Below are 21,898 nucleotides of genomic sequence, written 5' to 3' on the forward strand. Positions count from 1 at the left end.
TGTTTTTGTATACGGTATAAGGAAATGGTCCAGGTTCATACTTCTGCATGTGACTATCCAATTTTCCCAACACCATTTGTTGAAGAGATTGTCTTTTTTCCAGTGTATATTCTTTACTGCTTTGTCAAAGATCCATTTCTGGCCTCTTTATTCTGTTCCATTGATCTATGTGTCTGTTTTTGGCCTGTACCATACTGTCTTGATGATTACAACTTTGTAATAGAGTTTGAAGTCCAGAAGAGTGATGCCACCAGCTTTGGTTTTCTTTTTCAACATTCCTTTGATTATTCGGGGTCTTTTCTGGTTCCATACAAATTTTAGGATTATTTGTTCCAGCTCTGTGAAAAAAGTTGATTGTATTTTGATAGGGATTGCGTTGAGTGTGTAGATTGCTTTTGGTGGCTTAGACATTTTAACAATATTTGTTTTTCCAATCCACGAGCTTAGAACATTTTTCCATTTCTTTGTGTCTTCCTCAGTTTCTTTCATGAGTATTCTATAGTTTTCTGAGTACAGATCCTTTGCCTCTTTGGTTAGGTTGATTCCTAGGTATCTGATGGTTTGGGTGTATTTGTTAATGGGATCAAGTCCTTAATTTCTCTTTCTTCTGTCTCACTGTTGGTGTATAGAAATGCAACTGATTTCTGTACAATGATCATGTCATTATTTTATCGAAGGGGGAATGCCCCACCGCAGCCCCTTTTCAGTGGCACACAAATGTTGGAGAGTTTCTGGCTAAAGAGAAAAACTTTTTGGAGTTCCTCTATAATGTTTTAAAGCGAAACAAAAGCTACATTCCCTTGGAAGCTTTAACTGCACGTGACCTACTCAGCTGCTCTAGATTATATGGCTTCAAGTCAGTATATTTCCCTACATGTGGAAATGAACATTAGGGCTACCTCTAATGATATACTAAAGTATATCATACCTGAATCTAAGATTTTTTGATACCAGCCTTATGGACTAGTAAGTGGAAAAGAACGACAGGGACCGGGATGCCAGGTTTCTAATGACAGCTCTAATGTGTTTTGTGGTCTTGAGTGAGGCACCTTTCTATGTTATTTTGTCATCTGTTAAATGGTGATAGTGATATCTGTTACATTTACCTCAAAGGATTGTTAGGAAACTAAAATGGTAAAACATGTAAAAGGTCTTTGAAATGTAGAGCATTATATAAATACTATAACACAAAACTCAAAGTCCACTTCGGTCTTTATGTTCTTAAAACTAAAAACCATTTTAAGCATGTTACTTTAATGGATCTGCCATCACACCGTATTTAAAATGATTTAACCCTGATAAAACTACTAATGTGTGTATAAATGTCATTGTTCTTCTAAATAAAGAATAAATTTAATGAATACCCAACTTGATGACTTAAACCATTATTTGCGGTTTTATTTATGATGTGTTTAAAATCTAAGGAAAATATCTCGTCGGATTTAAATGGACCCTGAGTAACTCTGGCTGGTCTGGTTTCTACAGGAGTTGATCTAGAGCAGTCAAGAAAAGAAGAGGAACAACAGATGTTACAGGATGCCCGCCAGTGGCTCAACAGCGGGAAAATTGAGGATGTAAGGCAGCCTCGCTCCGGGGCCACGGCCCTCCATGTGGCTGCTGCCAAGGGCTACTCGGAGGTCCTCAGGTATCGTCCATTTACATCAATCAGGAGTTGGCCAGACTGGGAGAAGATGAGCTAGGGTTTGGAAGCAGGGAGTGAATTAGATTTTCAGCTACGATGTTTTAGATTTTCAGCTTCCTTATTGTTTTCCTCTCTAATCATGCAGTCTTTTCTTATATTTTGCTGATAATAACCCGTAGCTGGTCTCCCACCCCACTATTGTCACTCTAGCTTCTCACTGACACGTATAATAAGAAGCAGATGAGGTATACTGGCCTAGAAGATGACCTTACATGATCTCTTCCAGTGCTATGACTTATCGTTACTATCCCAGCAGTCTCCTCCCCTGTTGACATGTAATACAGGACAGGCTTGTGATTTGGGTCCTTTTTGGACAGAGGTAATTTCTCTGGGCTCTTTAGATTAAGGGTATAGATCTTGAGTGTGCAGTGTGCAGTTAGAGTGAAGTAGTTAAACTGATAAGAGGGATTTGGATTCTACTACTCTACCTGTTCCATTTTTTCCTTGTCCGTACATGCTTTATGTAGCTTTTGATGCTTACGGGTTGACAGGCTTTTCCGGATGCTCGTAGCTGATAGCATTGTGTGTGTGTTCGTTGCCAGACTCTTCCAGTGCTTCACTTTCCACTGAATATGGGGTTTCTAATGGGTGTGGCAATATGTCAGTGTACTGTTTCTGCCTGAGAATGACATTCATATTCTGGTCATTTCTTAGAAGGTGTCTGGAGGCCCATGATATGGGTAACCTCAAGTCAGGCCAGTGCATTTTGGGGTCTCAGGAATCCTACCTTTCTTCCTCCATGCACACAGATTTTGATAGTTAGCAAGAAGTCCAAGCAAATACTTCGCAGAGTTGGGAGTTTGAGGGTCTGCAGTAAATATATGGGATCCTGAAAATATCAACTAGAAAGTTAGTAAGTAAAGAGCCCGGAGGAGAATTGAGCTCTCATTCTAGATGTTCTTTCCTCCCCATACTGGGAAATGGAAAACATGCCTTGTAACAGAGTTGTGATTTGGCAAATTTAATCAGGCTTTGGTGACTCTCAAAGGGATACACCTTTCTAAACACTACGCTTGTGTGGTATAACATGGATATGCCTAGGAAATACCTTATGACCTTTCAGGGTGGTTGATAACTGCTGTCTCTGGTTGACTCTCAGTGTAGGAACCATGAAGCCTGAGCTGTGTCTTAGAGGCCAAAAGTAACCACAATTTCCCAGTGGTTCAGGGCTGAAGTCTGAATATCAATTAGGTGATAGTTTATTTGGCAGAAAACTGCAATATAGAGAGTATAAGTCTCTTGTTTGGTGTTTTCTTCTTAGACTTTTAATCCAGGCTGGCTATGATCTCAATGTTCAGGATTATGATGGTTGGACTCCCCTCCATGCTGCTGCACACTGGGGAGTGAAGGAGGCTTGTTCCATCCTGGCGGAAGCACTCTGTGACATGGATATCAGGAACAAACTGGTTAGTATGCCTGACCTCTAAAAGGGAGTAAAATTGGTGGCTGGGTCTCCAGAACAAAAGGCTTAAAGTTTCAGTTAAATGGCCAGGCTTACTGTCTAGGGAAATATGTATCACGGGTAGCTATTGGCTCTGTTCCCTGCACCCTTCTCCCTCCCCACTGCCCCATTACCAACACTGTAGTGTTTGCTATGTAAAACAAAACTCGACTGATCAGCATTCTGATTCTATTTGTATTGAAGCCCCTAAAATAAATTGGAAAAAAAATTTTTGCCCTTGACAAAAATGAGCACAGGGAAATCCTAAGGTTACTGTCTATGGTGGAGTTATGAAGGATTTTATTTTATTTTTAATTCAAGGACTTTGATCGCTGAGCTCTACTCTCATCTAGTCATCAAAAAAATCACTATAATGATAAAGATCCTTGAGTCTGGCTGAAAATAGTTACTCAGCCTCACTAAAGCAACTTTAGAGGCCTTAGAACTCCTGTCCCTACTTCTAGTGATTTTCTAGAAATACAGAGACATGGCTTTTTATTTAGTAGCTGTTCTACCTGCTTCACATCTCTCCTGAACCCAGCTTTCATCCCCAGATTATGGGTTAGGGTCCTGAACTGCACCAATGTGTCCTAAAAGAGATACCCTTCTCTCACTTAAAGGGACATGACTGCTGTGACTTAATCTTTAGTGCACATGAGCCCTGGACCCCCTTCTGAGGCTTTTAAAAGCCCCTTATTGAATTTATCATATATATTAAGTAAGACCATTTAAGAACAGGTACAAATAGAGATTTCAATTGATTATATGCTGAGGTGCAGTAAGCATTAGAGATAATTTGGTGATTTCCTCAATCCCGTTTTATAAAATGGAAAAACATGTATTTAAAGGATTTGATATATTTTGTTTGTTTTGGTTTGGTTTAGAGGAAGAGAGTGTGCGTGGGTGAAGGTGTGTGTGTGTGAGGGGCTGCAGAATCCTAAGTGGGTTCCACGCACAGAACATGACCTGAACCAAAATCAAGAGACGCTTAAGCAACTGAGCTATCCAGGTTCCCCAGCAGACTTGCTGTTTCCTGTTAAGTTTCCTCTGTGGTAGATGAAGCAATTATTATTATGTAGAGTAGGTAAGTTAAGGAAGTAGCTATCAATTGGAACAAAGGCATAAAGTGAGTATTGACTAGTTCTCTGATAAAGTCACAACATCACTACTTCTGTTTTCTTTTGATCATGGTACCCCCTTTTCTGTGCCAGGGCCAGACGCCATTTGATGTCGCTGATGAGGGTGTTGTGGAGCACTTGGAGATGCTCCAGAAGAAGCAGAATGTGGTAAGTCTTTGGTTAATGCTTTAAAGCTTTTATAACAGTGCAGGTATCTCATACCTTGTTTCAGTTGTGTCTGCTGAGAGCTGAAGTGGACATAGCTACATTTCAGAGATGACAACTATTCCCTTCAGGGACTAACAACAGTCTGTTAGAAAATATCCCAGAAACCATTGTTGTTAAAGTTTGCTCATTATAAGCTAGCGTTCAAGCAGCTGAAAGTCAAAAATGATGAGAACAGCAAACTAATAATTACCCTTGAGTTCTAGGAAATGAATGTGGTATATTCAAAGTTTTTTCCAAATAGGGAGTACTAGAGTAGAGGACATCTTGTAACTTTTTTCTCCCCTTATTGACTGAAAGGACACGTTTATTTAAAGCAAATTCATTACAGAGAGAAATTCATTATTTCTTTCTTAAAGAGGTTGGGTGAGCCTGGTAGTGGGTATTATGGAGGGCACGTATTGCATGGAGCACTGGGTGTGGTGCATAAACAATGAATTCTGGAACACTGAAAAGAAATTAAAAAAATAAATAAATAAAAATTAAAAAAAAAAAAACTAAACCTATCTTTTTGTATTGGACAATACTTGGTCAGTGATTCATACTTAGGATTCATCAGATATCCAGAATTCAATCCTCCTCTCCCTTCTCATTCTAAATCTTTTATTGTTTGCTTACATGTACCATTATGTTGTTTAGTGCTATACAGGAGAACTACCTAAGTATGTACTCATGTACAGATTGTGGAAGGAAAAAACCCACCCAATATCCAAAAAAACAGTGAATAATTCACATTTTCTACCTGTAAGTGAGATGAGTAATTTGGGCAAAGAGAATAAAGATCAGCTACTGACGATCATCAGGGCTGATGTCTGAACAGAGTAGGACAGAAAAAAATCACTAGCTTTCCTTTGTGTTTTCCTTTGCATGAGTTGTGACTAGGGCGTGTGAACTCAAGTTTAGGACAAAGGAGAGAAGCTTGGAGCAGTCCTGAAAAAAGTAACTATGGAGTTCCCTGGTGGCACAGCTCAACTGTATCCCACCTCACACATGTACAGCACTACGTCTGGACTGGTAGAGGGAAAATCCTTCGAGGCTTAGTGGGACAGTTGCATGCATAAAGCTCAGACAAACACAACTTAGTATTTCATTTTGTCTTCTTTGGTAAGCTGTGGAACCTAGGCTAAAACTTGGAACTTATCACACACTATCTGGGCTGTTATCTTGCAGAATCAGCCTTCCTAAGGTGTATGCTTTTTTTAGTTAGGTTTTTGTTGTTTTCTTAAACTTTTCATTCTGAAATAATTTTTAGAACCACATAGAAATTACAAAAATAATAGAGAGTTTCGATGTATCCTTTAACCAGCATGGTTTGGTTTTTGAACATAAATGATATTTTCACTAAATAACATTTCTGCTTCTCTTTGCTCCCTGCATAACTTTGGGGTCTAGGGATATAAACTCATTTTGTCTAGAGCATGTATCTAAATACCAGATAATTTATTCTAAGGACTTATTTCCCCTTTGGTACCTGTTTTTTACCTTGAGAACTATTGCCAGCCTAATTCAGGATATGGTCATAAAGAATTCTTTCAAAGTTCCTCCTTTTTTTTTCTTTTTTTTAAATAAACATATCATGTATTTTTATCCCCAGGGGTACAGGTCTGTGAATCGCCAGGTTTACACATTTCATAGCACTCATCATAGCACATACCCTCCCCAATGTCCATATCCCCACCACCCTCTCCCATCGCCCCTCCCCCCAGCAACCCTCAGTCTGGTTTTCGAGTTTGAGTCTTTTATGGTTTGTCTTCCTCCCGATCCCACCTTCTTTCATTTTTTCTTTTCCTACCCACCCCCCCACATTGCATCTGCACTTCCTTATATCAGGGAGATCATATGATAGTTGTCTTTCTCCAATTGACTTATTTTGCTAAGCATGATACCCTCTAGTTCCATCCACGCCGTCGCAAATGGCAAGATTTCATTTCTTTGATGGCTGCATAGTATTCCATTGTATAATATATACCACCTCTTCTTTATCCATTCATCTGTTGATGGACATCTAGGTTCTTTCCATAGTTTGGCTATTGTGGACATTGCTGCTATAAACATTCGGGTGCACATGCCCCTTCAGAGCACCACGTTTGTATCTTTAGGACATATACCCAGTAGTGCAATCACTGGGTCATAGGGTAGTCCTCCTTTTTTTTTTTTTTAATTCATCAGAAGCCAGGCTTTTTTTTTTTTCTTTTTAAAGTTTATTTTATTTTATTTTAGTAATCTCTCTACACCCACCATGGGGCTTAAAGTCACAAACCCCAGATCAAAAGTCGCATGGTCTTCCGACAGAGCCAGCCAGCTTCCCGTAGAAGCCAGGGTTTTTTTTAAGATTGAGTTTGGATATTTGATACAGACAGTTTTATTGAAGCTCTAACACCATGGTTTTTCTCTAACCTTGGATGAGGATTTTTGTCTGTCATTTTCTTCGAAGGAGACCCAACTGATGGGTTTCTCTCTTTCTCAGTTCTTTCTTCCCCTTTTGGTGTTAGTCCTGTCTTCTTCAGAATGACAGTACCATTTTGAGTTCTTCTCATTGCTGCTGATTTTTACCAATAGTCAACTTCTTCCCTTTCCTCTCTGTTTTCTCAATTTCCAGCTTCGAAGTGAAAAAGAGACACGGAATAAGCTCATTGAGTCAGACCTGAACAGCAAGTTGCAGAGTGGACTCTTTAAGAAGTAAGACATTCGGGGCTTAAGAAATGCAATGAGTTTGCTGTGTTTGGGTACATATGTGTGTGTGACATACTTAGTTCAAGAATTTATACAGGAAAGAAACTGTGTTCAATTTAAACCAAATGATCTTTAAATATGTGGGAAGTTTGAGGGGCAAAAGAGCTGGCATTGATATATGAGGGAGACACTGAGGATGGATGAATGTGGTTTTTTTTAATTTGTTTTTTAAAAGATTTTATTTATTTATTTGAGAGCAAGAGTGCAAGCATGAGCAGGGAGAGGGGCAGAAAGGGAGGGAAAAGCAGACTTCCTGATGATCAGGGAGCCCAACACCAGGGATATGGGGCTTGATCCCAGGACCCTGAGATCACAACCTGAGCCAAAAGCAGATACTCAACCAACTAAGCCACCCAGGTGCCCCAGGTGATGATGTTTTAAATTTAGAAATTAATTGAGACAGTGTACAACATATTTTCCCCCCAGCTTAGGAGTTCTTAGTCCTAGCTACATCTTTAACTGTAAGTTCTCTGAACTCAGGGACATGTGTGTTTTGTTTATCACTGTTACCAGCTTGATTCCTGGCAGGTAATAAGCACTCAGTAAACATTCGTTAAGTGACTTTTTAAAAACACTTACCTGTTTCATCACCATCAAGATTCATAGCCCTCCTTTTTCCTGTGTGTTGAAGATGCTAGATCTACTTAAGTCATATTCTAAAGTATGAACCTTAGTCTACAAAAACCCAAGGATTCAGAAGAATGTAAAGAAGGATTTGATGTAGTTCTGTTATTGCTGTTACACAGAAGTTTATGGATTTGTTTTCCTTATGTTTGATTGTCAATGAACTTAAATAGTTTGCCATTTCTGAGTTACACTCAAATTGTCATCTCTAATTAGCAAAGAGAAGATGCTGTATGAAGAAGAGGTACCCAAGTCCCAAGAAATGGAGGAAGAAAGCAAAGAGTCCAGCAGCTCCAGCTCAGAGGAGGAGGAAGGTGAAGATGAAGCTTCTGAGTCAGAAACTGAGAAGGAAGCAGGTAATGTAAAGATGTTGGTAGCAAAGGTCCTCTGTTTCCATAATGCAGGGAGATAACTGCTTATCAGAGCTAGGAGGCCTTAGAGGACTTTAAGTTCTTTAAGTTTAGTTTTCCAGGATAAGATACCAAATTTTGAGTGAAAACTTGGTTGTAAAAGCCATAAGCTAGGTTAGAATATGTGTATTAGTTTCTATGTAGCCATATGACAAGGCACACACAAAAATTTCTTTTAAAAAAAGGGTTTATTTATTTATTTATTTATTTGAGAGAGAGAATAAGCCAGCACCCAAGCGTGTGCTTGTGAGCAGGCAGGGAGGGGGAGAGGGAGAGGATCTCAAGCCCACTCGGCACTGAGTGTGGAACCCAACAGGGCTCTTGATGCCATGACCCTGAGGCCATGACCTGAGGGGAAATCAAGAGTCAGATGCTCAACTGACTAAGCAACCCAGGTGTGCTGCAAACCCCCTCCATCCCTCCCCCACGCCCTGCACCAAAATTCTTGTGTAAAGGAGCCAACTCTCTGACCTCAGGTTGGTAGGGTATAGAGATCAGATACGCAGTAGGCTGAGAAGGTGAGATCTTGCATTCATATTTGGTCAAGTATCTTTAACCAGCTGGTGAAAATTTACATTTAGTTTTCAGGTTCCTCTGATTCCCTAAACAAAATCCCAAGATCTTTTCATTTTCCTTCTGATTATGTGAGGCTCCTTCAATTCCTGAGTTGGGGATTGAAGAAGAAACAAAATCATATTTACCTTTATGACTCTTATTGATATTGTATATGCTTCATATGGCATTTCTTAAGGTTATCATATGGAAGCCCAACAGTGAGAGTGAGGTGCTGAACATGGTTAGATCCACAAGTTGCAGAAGTACCCACTGGTTTTGATACATAGGCAAACACTGAGAAAAGAGATACTAGGTTTTACTGAATAGAGGTTCAGTGGCAACAGAATAGCTCTCATGGATAACTGGAAGTTAACGATAACTAAGGTTTGGTTTTGTTTTGTTTTTAAAGATTTTATTTATTTATTTGACAGACAGAGATCACTAGTAGGCAGAGAGGCAGGTGGGGGAGTGGGGAAGCAGGCTCCCTGCTGAGCAGAGAGCCCGATGCAGGGCTTGATCCCAGGCCCCCGAGATCATGACCCGAGCCAAAGGCAGAAGCTTAACCCACTGAGCCACCCAGGCAGCCCAACGATAACTGAAGTTTTATAGTACATGTGTCCTGCACTCACTGTTTTATATTAGTATAGTATTAGCTCACTGCATGTCATCAAAGGAAATGAAAGATCACTGATTGTATAGAGAAGATAGATACCAACTAAGTTTGTAGCATAGGAGATGACTTTTTACTCATGGAGCCTTGAATTTCTATTATTAAGCAAGCACAACTTGCTCTGGAGATGCTAGTCTAGTACCTATCAACATTTGTAAATGTTCATCTTTTTAATGTTTTTATTATTTATTGAGGACTTACATGTCTTAAGCTTCAGGAATTAATTACTATCTGGTCTTGCTCTATGCTAGATCACTTTGTTAGCTACCAAGGTATTTGAAGAATGGGAGGGAGCTCCCTGAACTACTGGAATTGCTTTGCAATATGTTCCCATGCTTCAGGTCTCTGGTCCCTGCAGCCCATCTCCACATTGTGGTTGGAGTAAAACACCCTCAGCTCCCTTTGATTATATTACACCCCTGTCCAGAAACCATCTACGACCTCTTTCGCTACTTCCATCTTTGCTTATAGAGTAAATCCCAAGTCCTGTAGCCTGACCTTCAAGATCTTTCATAATCTATCTCTAGCTGAGCTTTCCAGTACTATCTATAGGCAGTGTCATTTACTAGCCAAGCTGGATTTCTTGATTTCCCCAAACATGCCCTTAGTTTTCCTACCCCTGAACATTTATTTGCACCTTAGAATTCCTTTCTATCAAATGTTTATTGACTGATTTCTGTTACAAGCTATAGGATTTACTGGAATGAAGAGCCCTTCTTTAGGTTTTTCTATATAAAAAACTGAAAAGGAGTGGATTGCTTCACTGTTCTCCCACCCCATGATAATTGCTCCCCTGTTTGTATCCCTCTAGCACTTCATACTTACCTCTGTTGTAGCACTCATCATTCTTGCTGGAACTCCAGGTTTATCATTTACACCTAAGTCTCTGCATGACGCCTGACACAGGACAAGCATTCATGTTCATTAAATAAATGCTTTTTGTTGGATACATCTAGGACATACAGGGGAATAGGAAGGCATGTACATGAATAAAATACATGTCACATGAGAGATATAAATGTTGTCAATGGTATTCACTAGTAAGAGAGATTATATTTAGTTTGAGGGATTATAACAACATTTGGGTAGTGCTTTTTACTCTGCAGTGTACTTACAGCCACACTCTGAGGGAGGTATTATCACCACGTTTTAGAGTGGGAAATTGACCCTGTAAGGGGTGAGGAAAATTGGGTCTCATAGTTGCCAAGTCGTGTGCCTGAGATCCTGACTTTGATCTGGGACTCCTTAGAGTAGCAGGGGCAGAGTGAAATGTGGAAATTATCTAACTAAAAGGTAGAAGCTAAAGGTATGGGAAAGGAGGAGATTCCCAAGGGAGAGATTGTAGAGAAAAGATGTACAAGAAAGAGTCATGGGGCATGCTGTGTTTAGGAAGCAAAGAAGATATGGTCAGAGAGGTTGATAACCAGGATATGTGTTTCTGCATCAGGAAAGCCAGGGTAAGGGGATGCCTATGTGACTCATTCAGTTAGACAGCTGCCTTCAGTTCAGGTCATGATCCCGGGGTCCTGGGATCGAGCCTCATGTCAGGCTCCTTGGTCACGGGGGAACCTGCTTCTCCCTCTCCCTCTCCCTCTGTCTCCCTCTCCCTTTGCATTCTGTTCCCCCTGCTTGTGCATGCTCTCTCCCTCTCTCTCAAATAATTAAATAAAAGCTTAAAAAAGAATGCAAGAAAACCCAGGGTAAGAGTGGGAAGGGAGAGGTCAGGAAATAGACAGCATTTAGGGAGTCTGGTAATCTCAGCAGTTTCTGTGGCCTGATGGAGGCAGAAGCCAAATGGTTCCAACAAGCTTCCCTGGTCATTTCTGCCAGTTGAAGTTTTCCTCATATTTCAAAGCCCAGCTCAAATCGCTTCTCTTATGAAAAGAAGTTTCTTTTATGAAACTTGTTTTCATCACAGAAACAAGTTTTTTCCCCCTTCTCTGACTAGTAGCTATCTGTTTGAACTTCTTTCATATTACTTACCCTACCTAATAGTAGTGTTATTTCTGTTTGTTTCTCATCTCCTCTCTTCTTCCCTTACCAGCAAGTTTCAGAAGCACTGAAATGTGTTGTGTGTTTTGTTTATCTTTCTGTCTTCCATAATGCCTGGCACTGGGTCTTCTAAGTGGTAGGTGCACAATAAATATACATTATACATAAGTGTATATTGGAAGAATATGGGGAACTGGATTATAGCGAAATGTTTCCAAATGCCCAACACATTATATATGTACTAAACAAGTATTTCATTTTTTTTAAAGGTTTTATTTATTTATTTGACAGAGAGAGAGCACAGGCAGGGGGAGGAGCAGGCAGAGGGAGAGGGAGAAGCAGGCTCCCCACAGAGCAGGGAATGCCCGATGTGGGCCTCAATCCCAGGACCCCAGGGTCATGACCTGAGCTAAAGGCAGTCGCTTAACCAACTGAGCCACGCAGGTGACCCTAAACAAGTATTTATTGAATTCATTTATCCTGTTTTTAAAGATCCACAGAGTAGGAAAAGAATTAATGAAACAAGATGGGATCGGGAGGAAGACAAACCATAAGAGACTCTTAATCTCACAAAACAGAGGGTTGCCAGGGGGACGGGGGTAGGGAGAGGGTGGTGGGGTTATGGACTTTGGGGAGGGTATGTGCTATGGTGAGTTCTGTGAAGTGTAAACCTGGTGATTCACAGACCTGTACCCCTGGGGCTAATAATACATTATATGTTAATTTAAAATTTAAAAAATTTTTTAAAAAGATCCACAGATATAGTCTCATAAAATGACAGTTTTCATGTGTCTTCCATGTAAATGTAGTTGTAAAGAATACTAATTCTCTCTTGAGGTGAATGTAAGTGGTTTGATCTGGATTTCTATTTTCCCCTTTCTTTTACTTATTCAATTTAAACACTTGGTATATTAGTTATCTATTGCTAAATAACAAGCCATTCCTAAATATAGTGGTGCTTAAAAAAACTATTTATATATACCCAATTCTGTGGGTTGGCAATTTGGGAGAGACTTCCCTGGGATGGCTTTTCTCTCCATGTGGTAATACTGGCTTACACCTGTGTTGGTGGTCAGTTGGTAAGTTAGTTGGGGCTGGCTGGTCCCAGATGGCCTTACTCACCTCTCTGGTGGTTGGTTAAAATGAAGCAAGTGGGCCATGTTCATCAAGCAGACTAGCCCCTGCTTCTTCCCACAGCAGTTGGATTCCAGAGAAGAGAGGGCAATGTTCAATGCACAAGCACTTTCCAAGCCTCTGCTTGTGTCACATTTGCTAATGTCCCAGTGGCCATAGAAGGTCACATTGAGGGGCGCCTAGGTGGCTCAGTGGGTTAAAGCCTCTGCCTTTGGCTTGGGTCATGATCCCAGGGTCCTCGGATCGAGCCCTGAATTGGGCTTTCTGCTCAGCGGGGATCCTGCTTCCCCCTCTCTCTCTGCCTGCCTCTCTGCCTACTTGTGGTCCCTATTTGTCAAATAAATAAATAAATAAATAAATAAAATCTTTAGGAAAAAAAAGAAAAGAAAGTCACATTGATAAGCCCAGAGTCAATCTGAGAGGCCACTACACAGGGGTATAGATTCATTGAGGGTTCTTACTGTAATGATCTGTCACATTTGAGTAGTAAGGTATGCTTCTTAGGGAGAGAGATATTCAGATAATATTTAAAGAATGTCTTAAATATTCATAATAACCACAAGAAATGATAACATTAATAATAAATAACTGTTTACTAGGGACTTATTATGGCCAGACATTGAACAATGCAATTTAAAAACATTATCTCTAGACTTTATAGCAATTCATAGGTAAGAATTAAATCCCTGATTAACCAGTGAGAAAAGAGAGGTTCATATATGTTAAGTAATTTGCCCAATGTCCACAGCTAGAACGTGGCTTAAAATTGTCACGTAATTCATAGGTGGATTACTCTGGGGCCCTATTTCCAGAGTACATGGATCAGAAGGCCCCACCATACCTATTAGGTGTAGGCGCTGATGTAGCAGTGAACGAGACAATTGGAGTTTCCACTTGATGGCCCTATAAAATGGACTACCATTATTTATTAAGAGGGTTCGCCTACTACAGTTCTGTAGCTTAACTTGCAATACCCTTTGTAACCCTTTCTACCTTTATTTCCTATTGTAGTCCCAAGAATATTCATTACTTTAGTTCGGCCTGCTTAAATTAGGCCCACTTAGACTTAAATTTACTGACCAACAGATGTGTGTATTTTGATTTCTGAATCATTACTCATACCCTTTCTTTCTCCTGCCAGTTGGTATTTGTCTTCCAGTTTTTCTATGGCATCTTTCCTTGTCATTTCCTGCCTCAGAGGATTTACTCTAGATTCATAAAGCCCCATCGATCCAACTCAGCCAATTTAGCACCTGACTTAGATACGATCTTCTGTTGTTACTATTATCATTATGCATCTTATCTCATGTCTTGATTATAATTACCTAGAAAGCAAGATCTATCTGGTTTTTCCTGCCCAATCTCCCAAAACAGAGTAGATTCTTACTATGTACTTACTGATGAATTTTATATATGGTACATAATGTGGAGGAAGTTTTCAGCTATATATCTGGGAACAAGAGCCTATCGAGAAAGAAATTTTACCATGGAGTTTATTTCCTTTTGGCAACAGTTGCTAGAGATTTCATTTTAGTTTGAATCCAAGCATTACATGGCCCTAATACTCTGTTTTGATAATGGGTAAACCTTTTCTGTTAGCAGAAAAGTACATACATAAATGCACAGATAAGGTTTTTATATTTGCCCTTGTTGCTTCTCTTTGTCTTAAATAATAGATAAAAAGCCAGAAGCCATTGTCAACCATTCCAACTCTGAAAGCAAGAGTATTATCACGGAACAGATACCACCACCAGCTCAGAATACCTTCTCTGCCTCTTCAGCTAGGAGAGTGAGTATTTTGGAACTTATTTGAATATTATATTTCTCCTACTATGGTTACATACAGTTTGAAAGGCCTTAAAGATGCACTCTTAATATAATATAGATACATCTTGCCTATCCTTGTCTGCTTAGTCTGCCGTAACAAAATACCACCAACCAGATGGCTTTAAACAATACAAATGTATTTCTCACAATTCTGGAGACTGGGATGTCCAAGATCACAGAGCTAACTGAGTCAGTTCCTAGTGAGGTCTCTCTTCCTAGTGTGCAGATGGCTACCTTGTCTCCAAATATTATAGTCATATTGGGCAGAGCTTCAAAGTATGGATTTGGGGGGGTGTGCAACCATTGCATTATAACATTGCCCACAAAAGCTACAAATCCAGCACCAAATTTGGCTACAGTGTGTTTAAATAACATAGGATATAGTGACCTGGGACCAAAGAATTTTGTCCATTGCTTATTTTCTTCATATCTAAGGCTAAGTAAGGTAAGTATATGTAAAGTTCAGACTGGGTTAGGAGGATAGCTAGCATTCAGTATTAATTGATTCAATGACTTACGTCCTTTTTTTACTTCTTGTTTAAAATTTTACTTTCATAAATAAAGTCTTGTCAGTACTCATCATAATGTGTAGAGAGCAGAGGTAGAAAGAACTTTTCAAAATACCAGAGACACCTCCTCCTGCAATTCAGCCCAGACCTCTAAGAAGCTATAGGCTTCTAGGCAGTGAGATGGAGTTGAATAATGACCTTGCTCTGCAAAGGATACAGTTAGTTTTGAGATTAAGAATTGATCTGAGTTCTTGGGAAGGAAGTTGTCCAAAACCCTATGGTTTTGTAGACACTAACTTACACCGATCTTAGTGCCTCATGAATGGAAAAGACAGGACTATGGTATCATTGTGGAGACGGGGAAGCAAAGGCCTGGCTGCTTGTTTATTCCCATGAGCATCGCTTTGAATCTGTAGCGATGTCTCCGACAGAGCCCAGACCTCCCTCCTTACCCAGGCATATAGCTCTACCTCACATATTCCCACTGCTTCTAAGTATGACTAGACTTCTTGCTTTCTTTTAATTTATTTTATTTCTTGTTTTTTTTTTTTTTAAAGAGAGAGAGTGTGTGCGTGACTCCCAGAATCGGGGTGGATTAGAAAGAGCTGGAGGGAGTACATAAATATATCCATTCAGGGACTAAGTAAAAGAGAAAGTCTAAGTGTGAGCTGGAGATGAGTGATTTAGTGTCTCTATTGCATTTTTCACTCCACCAGGCAGTAAAGGTGGCCTGATAACCTGGAGAAAGACCAAAGCCATCTTGCAGAGGTCCCCCAGGTCCCAGGCATGGATCATTGACTGCCGTTCGAAAGAGCAGCTACTTCAGACCAGTGTTTGGGCCTAACACTAGTCTATGATGTTTTCTGTGGTTTATGGCAAAATGAGATGAAGACAATGTAAGCTTTTCAGAAAGCTCTCTTTTCTGAGGTTAAAATGTTCTTCTTTTTTTAATGAAATGATAGTGATGGAAATGATAAGCAAGTGTTTGAAAGATGTTGTCCTGGCAAAATCTAGACAGATGGCAATTCTGTGACTTCTGCCATTTTTCTTCTTTTTTAATTTTGCTGCTTGGTGAGATCTGAAACACTTGGAACTGCTACCCAAGATCAAATAAACTATTTTCTTGAAATAAGCAATTAGAATTTGAGTGGAGTGAGTTTTAGATTTTTTTTTTTTTTTGAAAGAAAGAGATCACAAGTAGGCAGAGAAAGACAGGGAGAAGCAGGCTCCCCGCTGAGCAGAGAGCCCCAGGATCCTGAGACCATGACCTGAGCTGAAGGCAGAGGCTTAACCCACTGAGCCACCCAGGCGCCCCAAGTTTTAGTATTTTTATTACTGTTAACTTAAATTGGCTTACCACAGCCTTACCACAGTACCTTAAAACATATTTATACATTGCCTCATCTGTGTTTTCTAGTCTTCACATGTTATAAGGAGGAATTAAGCTTATTATCACCATTTTACAGGTGAGCATGTTGAGACCTAGGGAAGTAAAATGTCCCATTTTCAGTTACACAGTCAAGCAAGAGAAGATGTTTTTACTAGAACGTGGATCTCCTGGTGTTCTAGGTCAGTACTCATTGCTAAGAGAGCAAACAGTGTTTAATTTCTCAGAGAGCAACTCTGTCAGTAGGAGCACTGTGTTAAGAATCTGAGGCTATTTCTGGCTCAGGGAGAAAGGGAGCCTTGAGCAGTTACTAGCATCTGCCAGGTGAGGAAGGGAACATTGGCAGAAAGCCTGCCATGTGTTTGTTCTTGTACTGCCCGATACTGCCTCGCTGAACTTAGTTAAGTGTGGGAAAAGGCAAATAGGCTGAAAAGAATCATCAGGACCTTTTTTTATTCCTCCTTTTCTTTTCTTTGCTTCTTCCCTTGTAGTTCTCCTCCAGCCTTTTTAACAAGCCGGAAGAGCCCAGAGATGAATCTCCTTCTTCGTGGAGACTGGGACTCAGAAAAACTGGCAGCCACAACATGCTGAGTGAGGTGGCCAATTCTAGGGAGGCTCTGAGGGACCGAGGCTCCTCCATCCACCGGTCGTCATCAAGCCCTCGGATTTCTGCCCTGCTGGACAGCAAAGATAAGGTGCAATTTAGGCAGGGTGTGGGGGAGTTCCTAGGCAGTTCCCTTCTGTGGAAATTCAGTCTCAGAGCAAAGGAAAGTGTGTTCTAGTCCCTGGTTTGATTTTGGGAGTACAAAGTCTTTAAAGGGAGATGGCACATCAGTAGTTTAATCAGTTAGTGATTTGCTTGCTATTACTACTTGGCCAAAAAAGAAAAACCCTTTACCTTTTGGCATAGTTTATGTTTGTTCTTCCTTACCCTCCTTACCTAGGGCAAATTAATTAATTAATTAATTAAATCAGAAACAGGAAGATTTGGGTATGGCCTAAGTTTCCCTTGAACCAATACCAGTAATTTATTCTTTCAGTGTTTGGAAGCAAAGTTCCTTAGCTGGACTTTTTTTTTTTTTTTTTTTTTTTTTTAGATTTTATTTATTTATTTGACACACAGAGAGAGAAATCACAAGCAGGCAGAGAGGCAGGCAGAGAGAGGGGGGGAAGCAGGCTCTCTACTGAGCAGAGAGCCCAATGTGGGACTCGATTCCAGGACCCTGAGATCATGACCTGAGCCAAAGGCAGAGGCTTAACCCACTGAGCCACCCAGGCACCCTGGACTTTTGATCCTAATGAAGCTCAGGCAAATTAGCACTTAGGAAAATCATGTTTCAGTGCCTCATTTTTTTCATGACTAGATGTATGATCAGGCTTACTTCACAAACCCCTCATCCATGTAATCATCCAAGATCAGTGCATTGTTATTTCTTAACTTTTGGTTCTAGGTTTTCTAGAGCTCACCTGATGCCCTTCTCCGGGGTCAAGTCTGCCCTGTAACCATAGTGCCCTTGCTCAGGATTATATTTCTGGAGATCCTGAAGGAGAGAAAGCCTATTAGTTGGATGAACTCTGCAGCATGAAGCTGCATTTCAAAGGGAAGATGGGCTGGGGAAGAAATAAGGCTTATTTCATGAAGAACTTTCGAGTGGAGCTTTCTGTTTGTGGCTTTCAAAGGCTCCGTCTCTCTTGGCAGCTGCTGCTTTGTGTCATTTGTGCTGCTGTTTTCCCTTTTTTGATCATCTTGGCTTTTCCCGTGAGAATTATTTCCCTACATTTTGGTTTTTAATGGAGGAAATGTAGGAATCAGCCTTTGGAAGGTAACCTTTTGTAATACCAGTCAAACCAAAATTGGTATTGGATCAGGAAATAAGATGATATAGGTGTATCGCTTTCTGCTTTTTCACCCAGAACGTTACACTGTGTCAGTATTGTACCTTCTCTGTGCTTCACTTGTTTTGATTTTACAGGAGAGAGAAAACAAAAGCTATTTTAGTTCGCTAGCCCCCCGGAGGCTCAGCAGCACAAGCGACATTGAAGAAAAGGAGAACAGGTAATCCGAATACAGGCCAGAAGATGGTCCTCTAGGGGCAGGTGCCCCTGGCCCATTATGGATTGTTTATCCCTTCTGCTTAGAGCTCCTCCCAGCCCCAGCCCTAGCTCTTGTGCTTTGCCAGTTCTTCACCCTTCATGCTTTCCCTTCAGCTTGGGTGTTACTGTCTTTAGGAAGTCTTCCCAGACCCTTCCAAGGTAGGGTCTGTATCTGTCTGGTTTCTCAGGGACCCCTAGTACCTAGCACACGACCTACTCCATAGTAGATAAAAAGATAGTGTTGTTTAATTAGTGATTAACTTCTAATGTGTATGTACATAAAATTTCAAGTCTTCCTCATCAGTGAAAATGAATGTGAGGATTTTGAGATACTGCTGCATCTCAGGCAGAGCCTGAATGAGAGCTTGCTTTTCCTTCTTTTTTATTTTATTTTATTTATTTGACAGAGATCACATGTAGGCAGAGAGGCAGACAGTGAGAGAGAGAGGGAAATAGGCTTCCTGCTGAGCAGAACCCGATGCAGGACTCGATCCCAGGACCCTGAGATCATGACCTTAGCCAAAGGCAGCAGCTTAACTGACCAAGCCACCCAGGCACCCGAGAACCTTCGTTTTCAAGGTGTGGTCTTCCCACTCAGCAGCACTGGTATCACCTGGAAGCATGTTAGAAATGCAGAATCTCGGGCCCCACCTCAGACCTGCTGAATTAGAACTTGCATTTTAACAAAATTCTCTAGGTCATTCTAATGCACATTGAAGTTTGAGGACTGTTATGGAGAGCTGCAGCTTTGGTCGCAAAGGCCCTGAGTGAACAGTTGTGAATTAGAAATCCTACAACTGCCCTTTCCTGGATGGCTTTTATTTATAACACTAAGTAAACTTCCAGCATGTTCTTCTCTTTTCCTCTTTAGTTACCTCTTTCCCTTGTGACAGACTTCCTCATCTTCCCCATCATCCTCTTCTCTGCTTACTTAGGAACAATCTGTTGATTTTGTAAAGCCCTTTAAAGGAGAAACAAAAGTGAGTTCTTATTACCAAAGAATTGGAGACCTTTGATACAAGGATTTGGTACCTATTGAAGTTAGTTGGCTTTGAAGCTGATAAAAGAAAGCAGGCAGTGTAATACTTGACCCATCCTTTGTGTATATAGAAAACAGGTTCATATAAAACTAAGCATCGCTCGAAAAGTGTTTCTATTTCTTTAGCCATATTATAGTTCCTGTCCCTGGCTCTTCTCTCCCCGTTTGGAGTGTTTTTGTTTGTTTGTTTGTTTTGTTTTGTTTCATTTTTTATTATTTACTTGCAACAGAGAGAATGTGAGTCGGGGGGGGGGTAGGGGCGGGGCAGAGGGGGAAGCAGACTCCCCGCTGATCAGAGAGCCTGATGTGGGGCTCAGTCCCAGGACCCTGAGACCTGAGCCAAAGGTCTCTGGGTCTCTGACCCAGGACCTGAGCCAAAGGCAGACACTTAACCAACTGAGCCACCCAGGCAACCCTCCCAGTTTGCATTGTATCATGGACAAAACTGGTGGCAGGAATCAGTGCTTTGTTTTATTTTTCTTCCGTGCCTCTCCAGAGAATCAGCTGTTAATCTAGTGAGGAGTGGTTCGTACACACGGCAGCTGTGGAGGGATGAAGCAAAGGGAAGTGAAACTCCACAGACAGTTGCTCCTTCTACCTATGTATCAACCTACTTGAAAAGGTACCAGGTTCCACGCGGCGGGAGATGATTTTTCTTCACTCTGGTTATGGGTGTATGGGTAATAATTGCATGCCATTTTATATCCAATTAGCACCACAAAAATGAATCAAAAATGAATTACTTTTAGATTTCTTGGGAGTAACATCTTGACTAATTTTAAATTAACATTTATTTTTCTAACTGAAGTAAAGTAAGCTAATTCCAAATTCTCACCACAGACAGATCCGAATTTATACTCTTCCTTCTCAGTCCTATTAAAATCTTCAACTGGAAGTGACTTCTAGTAATCCCCGAGCAGGACTGAATCTAAATCACCTTTGTCCAGTAGCTAGTTTTCCTTTTTCTAAAACTTGAGTAGTTCTCATCTCAAGTTACATTTTTATGGGGAGGAAGGGAGGGACCCTATAGGGTGGTGAGGGGGTTGGGTAATGGGGACAGTTTTGAATTGCATTAAAGAAGTTTCATATTGAAGCCTGTTAATTTAGGGACTTGAGTTGTTGTTTTTTTTTATGACTTTAATGGCCCTCAGATCCATCAAGATGTGAAACTCGCAAGTTTGGTGCAGAGAAGGTACATGGGTTTCCTTCCCCTTTTCTCATTTATATATTCTCTTTTCTGCCATTATTTTCTTTGCCATGTACCAGCCAGCAAGCAAAGCACCTTTGCCAGAGCCATTAAGCTGTAAGATACACTTAAGTAGTGTTTTGATTTGAACTTTGCTGCTGATGTGGAAGAGTCTGGCTCTCATTGCTCACTGTGAATTCTTTCTTCACTTTGATTTACTCAACCCCTCCAGCTGCCTCTTCATGCCATGGGCTTCATCATTAGGTTTTATGGATGATTGGTTGGCTGCCCGAGAAACAGCCTTTTGCCATAAAATATGTGTTTGGGTTTAAAACTTATTTCCACTGGATTGAAGGAATCTTGTCAACTAGTTAATGTCAGAACGTGGGAACTAGCGAGCTATAAAACAAACAGCCACTGTGGCCTTTGGATGGTCTTCAGTTCTACAGGGGTAGTGGGTAGTTCAGTGATCTCACTAACACTTCATTATATATACAAACTCGGTGTTTTTGGCTCAATGAAGCTATTACTTACCTGTCTTCAGGGCTAAGGTCTTAGTCTGTCTAGATACATCATTACCTCTTATGGTTGTATCCAAGACCAAGAAAACTTTTCTAAGAAAGTAACATTCTAGATCTAGGAAAGAGAGAAAACCACATTTAAATTCCATGTATGTTGTTACATTGTGGTGGGGTTGTTCTTTTTCACCATCCAGATCATTAACACATGGGTTGAGGGAGTAGCATCTGGATAGATAGATAGATACAGTTGGCATAATTATGGTAAACAGAGGAGAAAGGGACTGTTTCTGTTTAGGGTGGAAAGCATGCTTAATTATGAGTTGAAAGATCCACAACTTGCTTCATGCTTTGGATTTCCAAACCTCTGTCACCCTTAAAGCATTTTTTTATTATACAAAATCTCATTTTATGATCTTTTCAAAAGGGAAGAATTGTATGCTATTGCTATTTAAAAAAGAAAGTGTGAGAAGATACGTGACCATCTTGGGCTCCACCAGTCCTCAACAAACTTTCCATTTTCTTCTAGTTCATCTCTTGTCCTTGGGCAGAAATTTCTTTCCTGTGTCCCAGTAAAATGAATTTTTACCAAAGAAGGCTTCATAGTTTGTCTTGGTCACCTCTGCTTGTGTCTCATTACTATAATAGTCAAGACTTTTTAAAAAAAAAATTCTAATCCAAATAATTTTTTGCTTCAATTGAGATGGTTCTTACTTATCTTCATTTGAAACAAA

At 40.4% G+C, this 21,898-nt stretch overlaps 1 protein-coding gene across 9 annotated transcripts in view; it reads left to right on the forward strand.

The window, feature by feature from the left end:
• Positions 1-21,898, forward strand: part of PPP1R12B (protein phosphatase 1 regulatory subunit 12B) — a 220,815-nt gene that overhangs the window by 67,948 nt on the left and 130,969 nt on the right. For 7 of the 9 annotated variants that reach the window (XM_004756303.3, XM_045081017.1, XM_004756302.3 and 4 more), the window contains exons 4-12: positions 1,486-1,645; positions 2,964-3,108; positions 4,355-4,429; positions 7,086-7,165; positions 8,060-8,199; positions 14,281-14,393; positions 16,819-17,022; positions 18,301-18,383; positions 19,957-20,082. In XM_004756303.3, the coding sequence (XP_004756360.1) occupies positions 1,486-1,645; positions 2,964-3,108; positions 4,355-4,429; positions 7,086-7,165; positions 8,060-8,199; positions 14,281-14,393; positions 16,819-17,022; positions 18,301-18,383; positions 19,957-20,082 (1,126 nt within the window). Of the gene's footprint in view, positions 1-1,485; positions 1,646-2,963; positions 3,109-4,354; positions 4,430-7,085; positions 7,166-8,059; positions 8,200-14,280; positions 14,394-16,818; positions 17,023-18,300; positions 18,384-19,956; positions 20,083-20,611; positions 20,653-21,898 lie in introns of those variants that run through there. The other 2 variants (XM_004756308.3, XM_004756309.3) reach the window with 2 other exon arrangements.

The sequence above is a fragment of the Mustela putorius genome, unplaced genomic scaffold (assembly GCF_011764305.1).
Source record: "Mustela putorius furo isolate JIRA1106 unplaced genomic scaffold, ASM1176430v1.1 tig00000508_pilon_pilon_pilon, whole genome shotgun sequence".
NCBI lineage: Eukaryota > Metazoa > Chordata > Mammalia > Carnivora > Mustelidae > Mustela > Mustela putorius.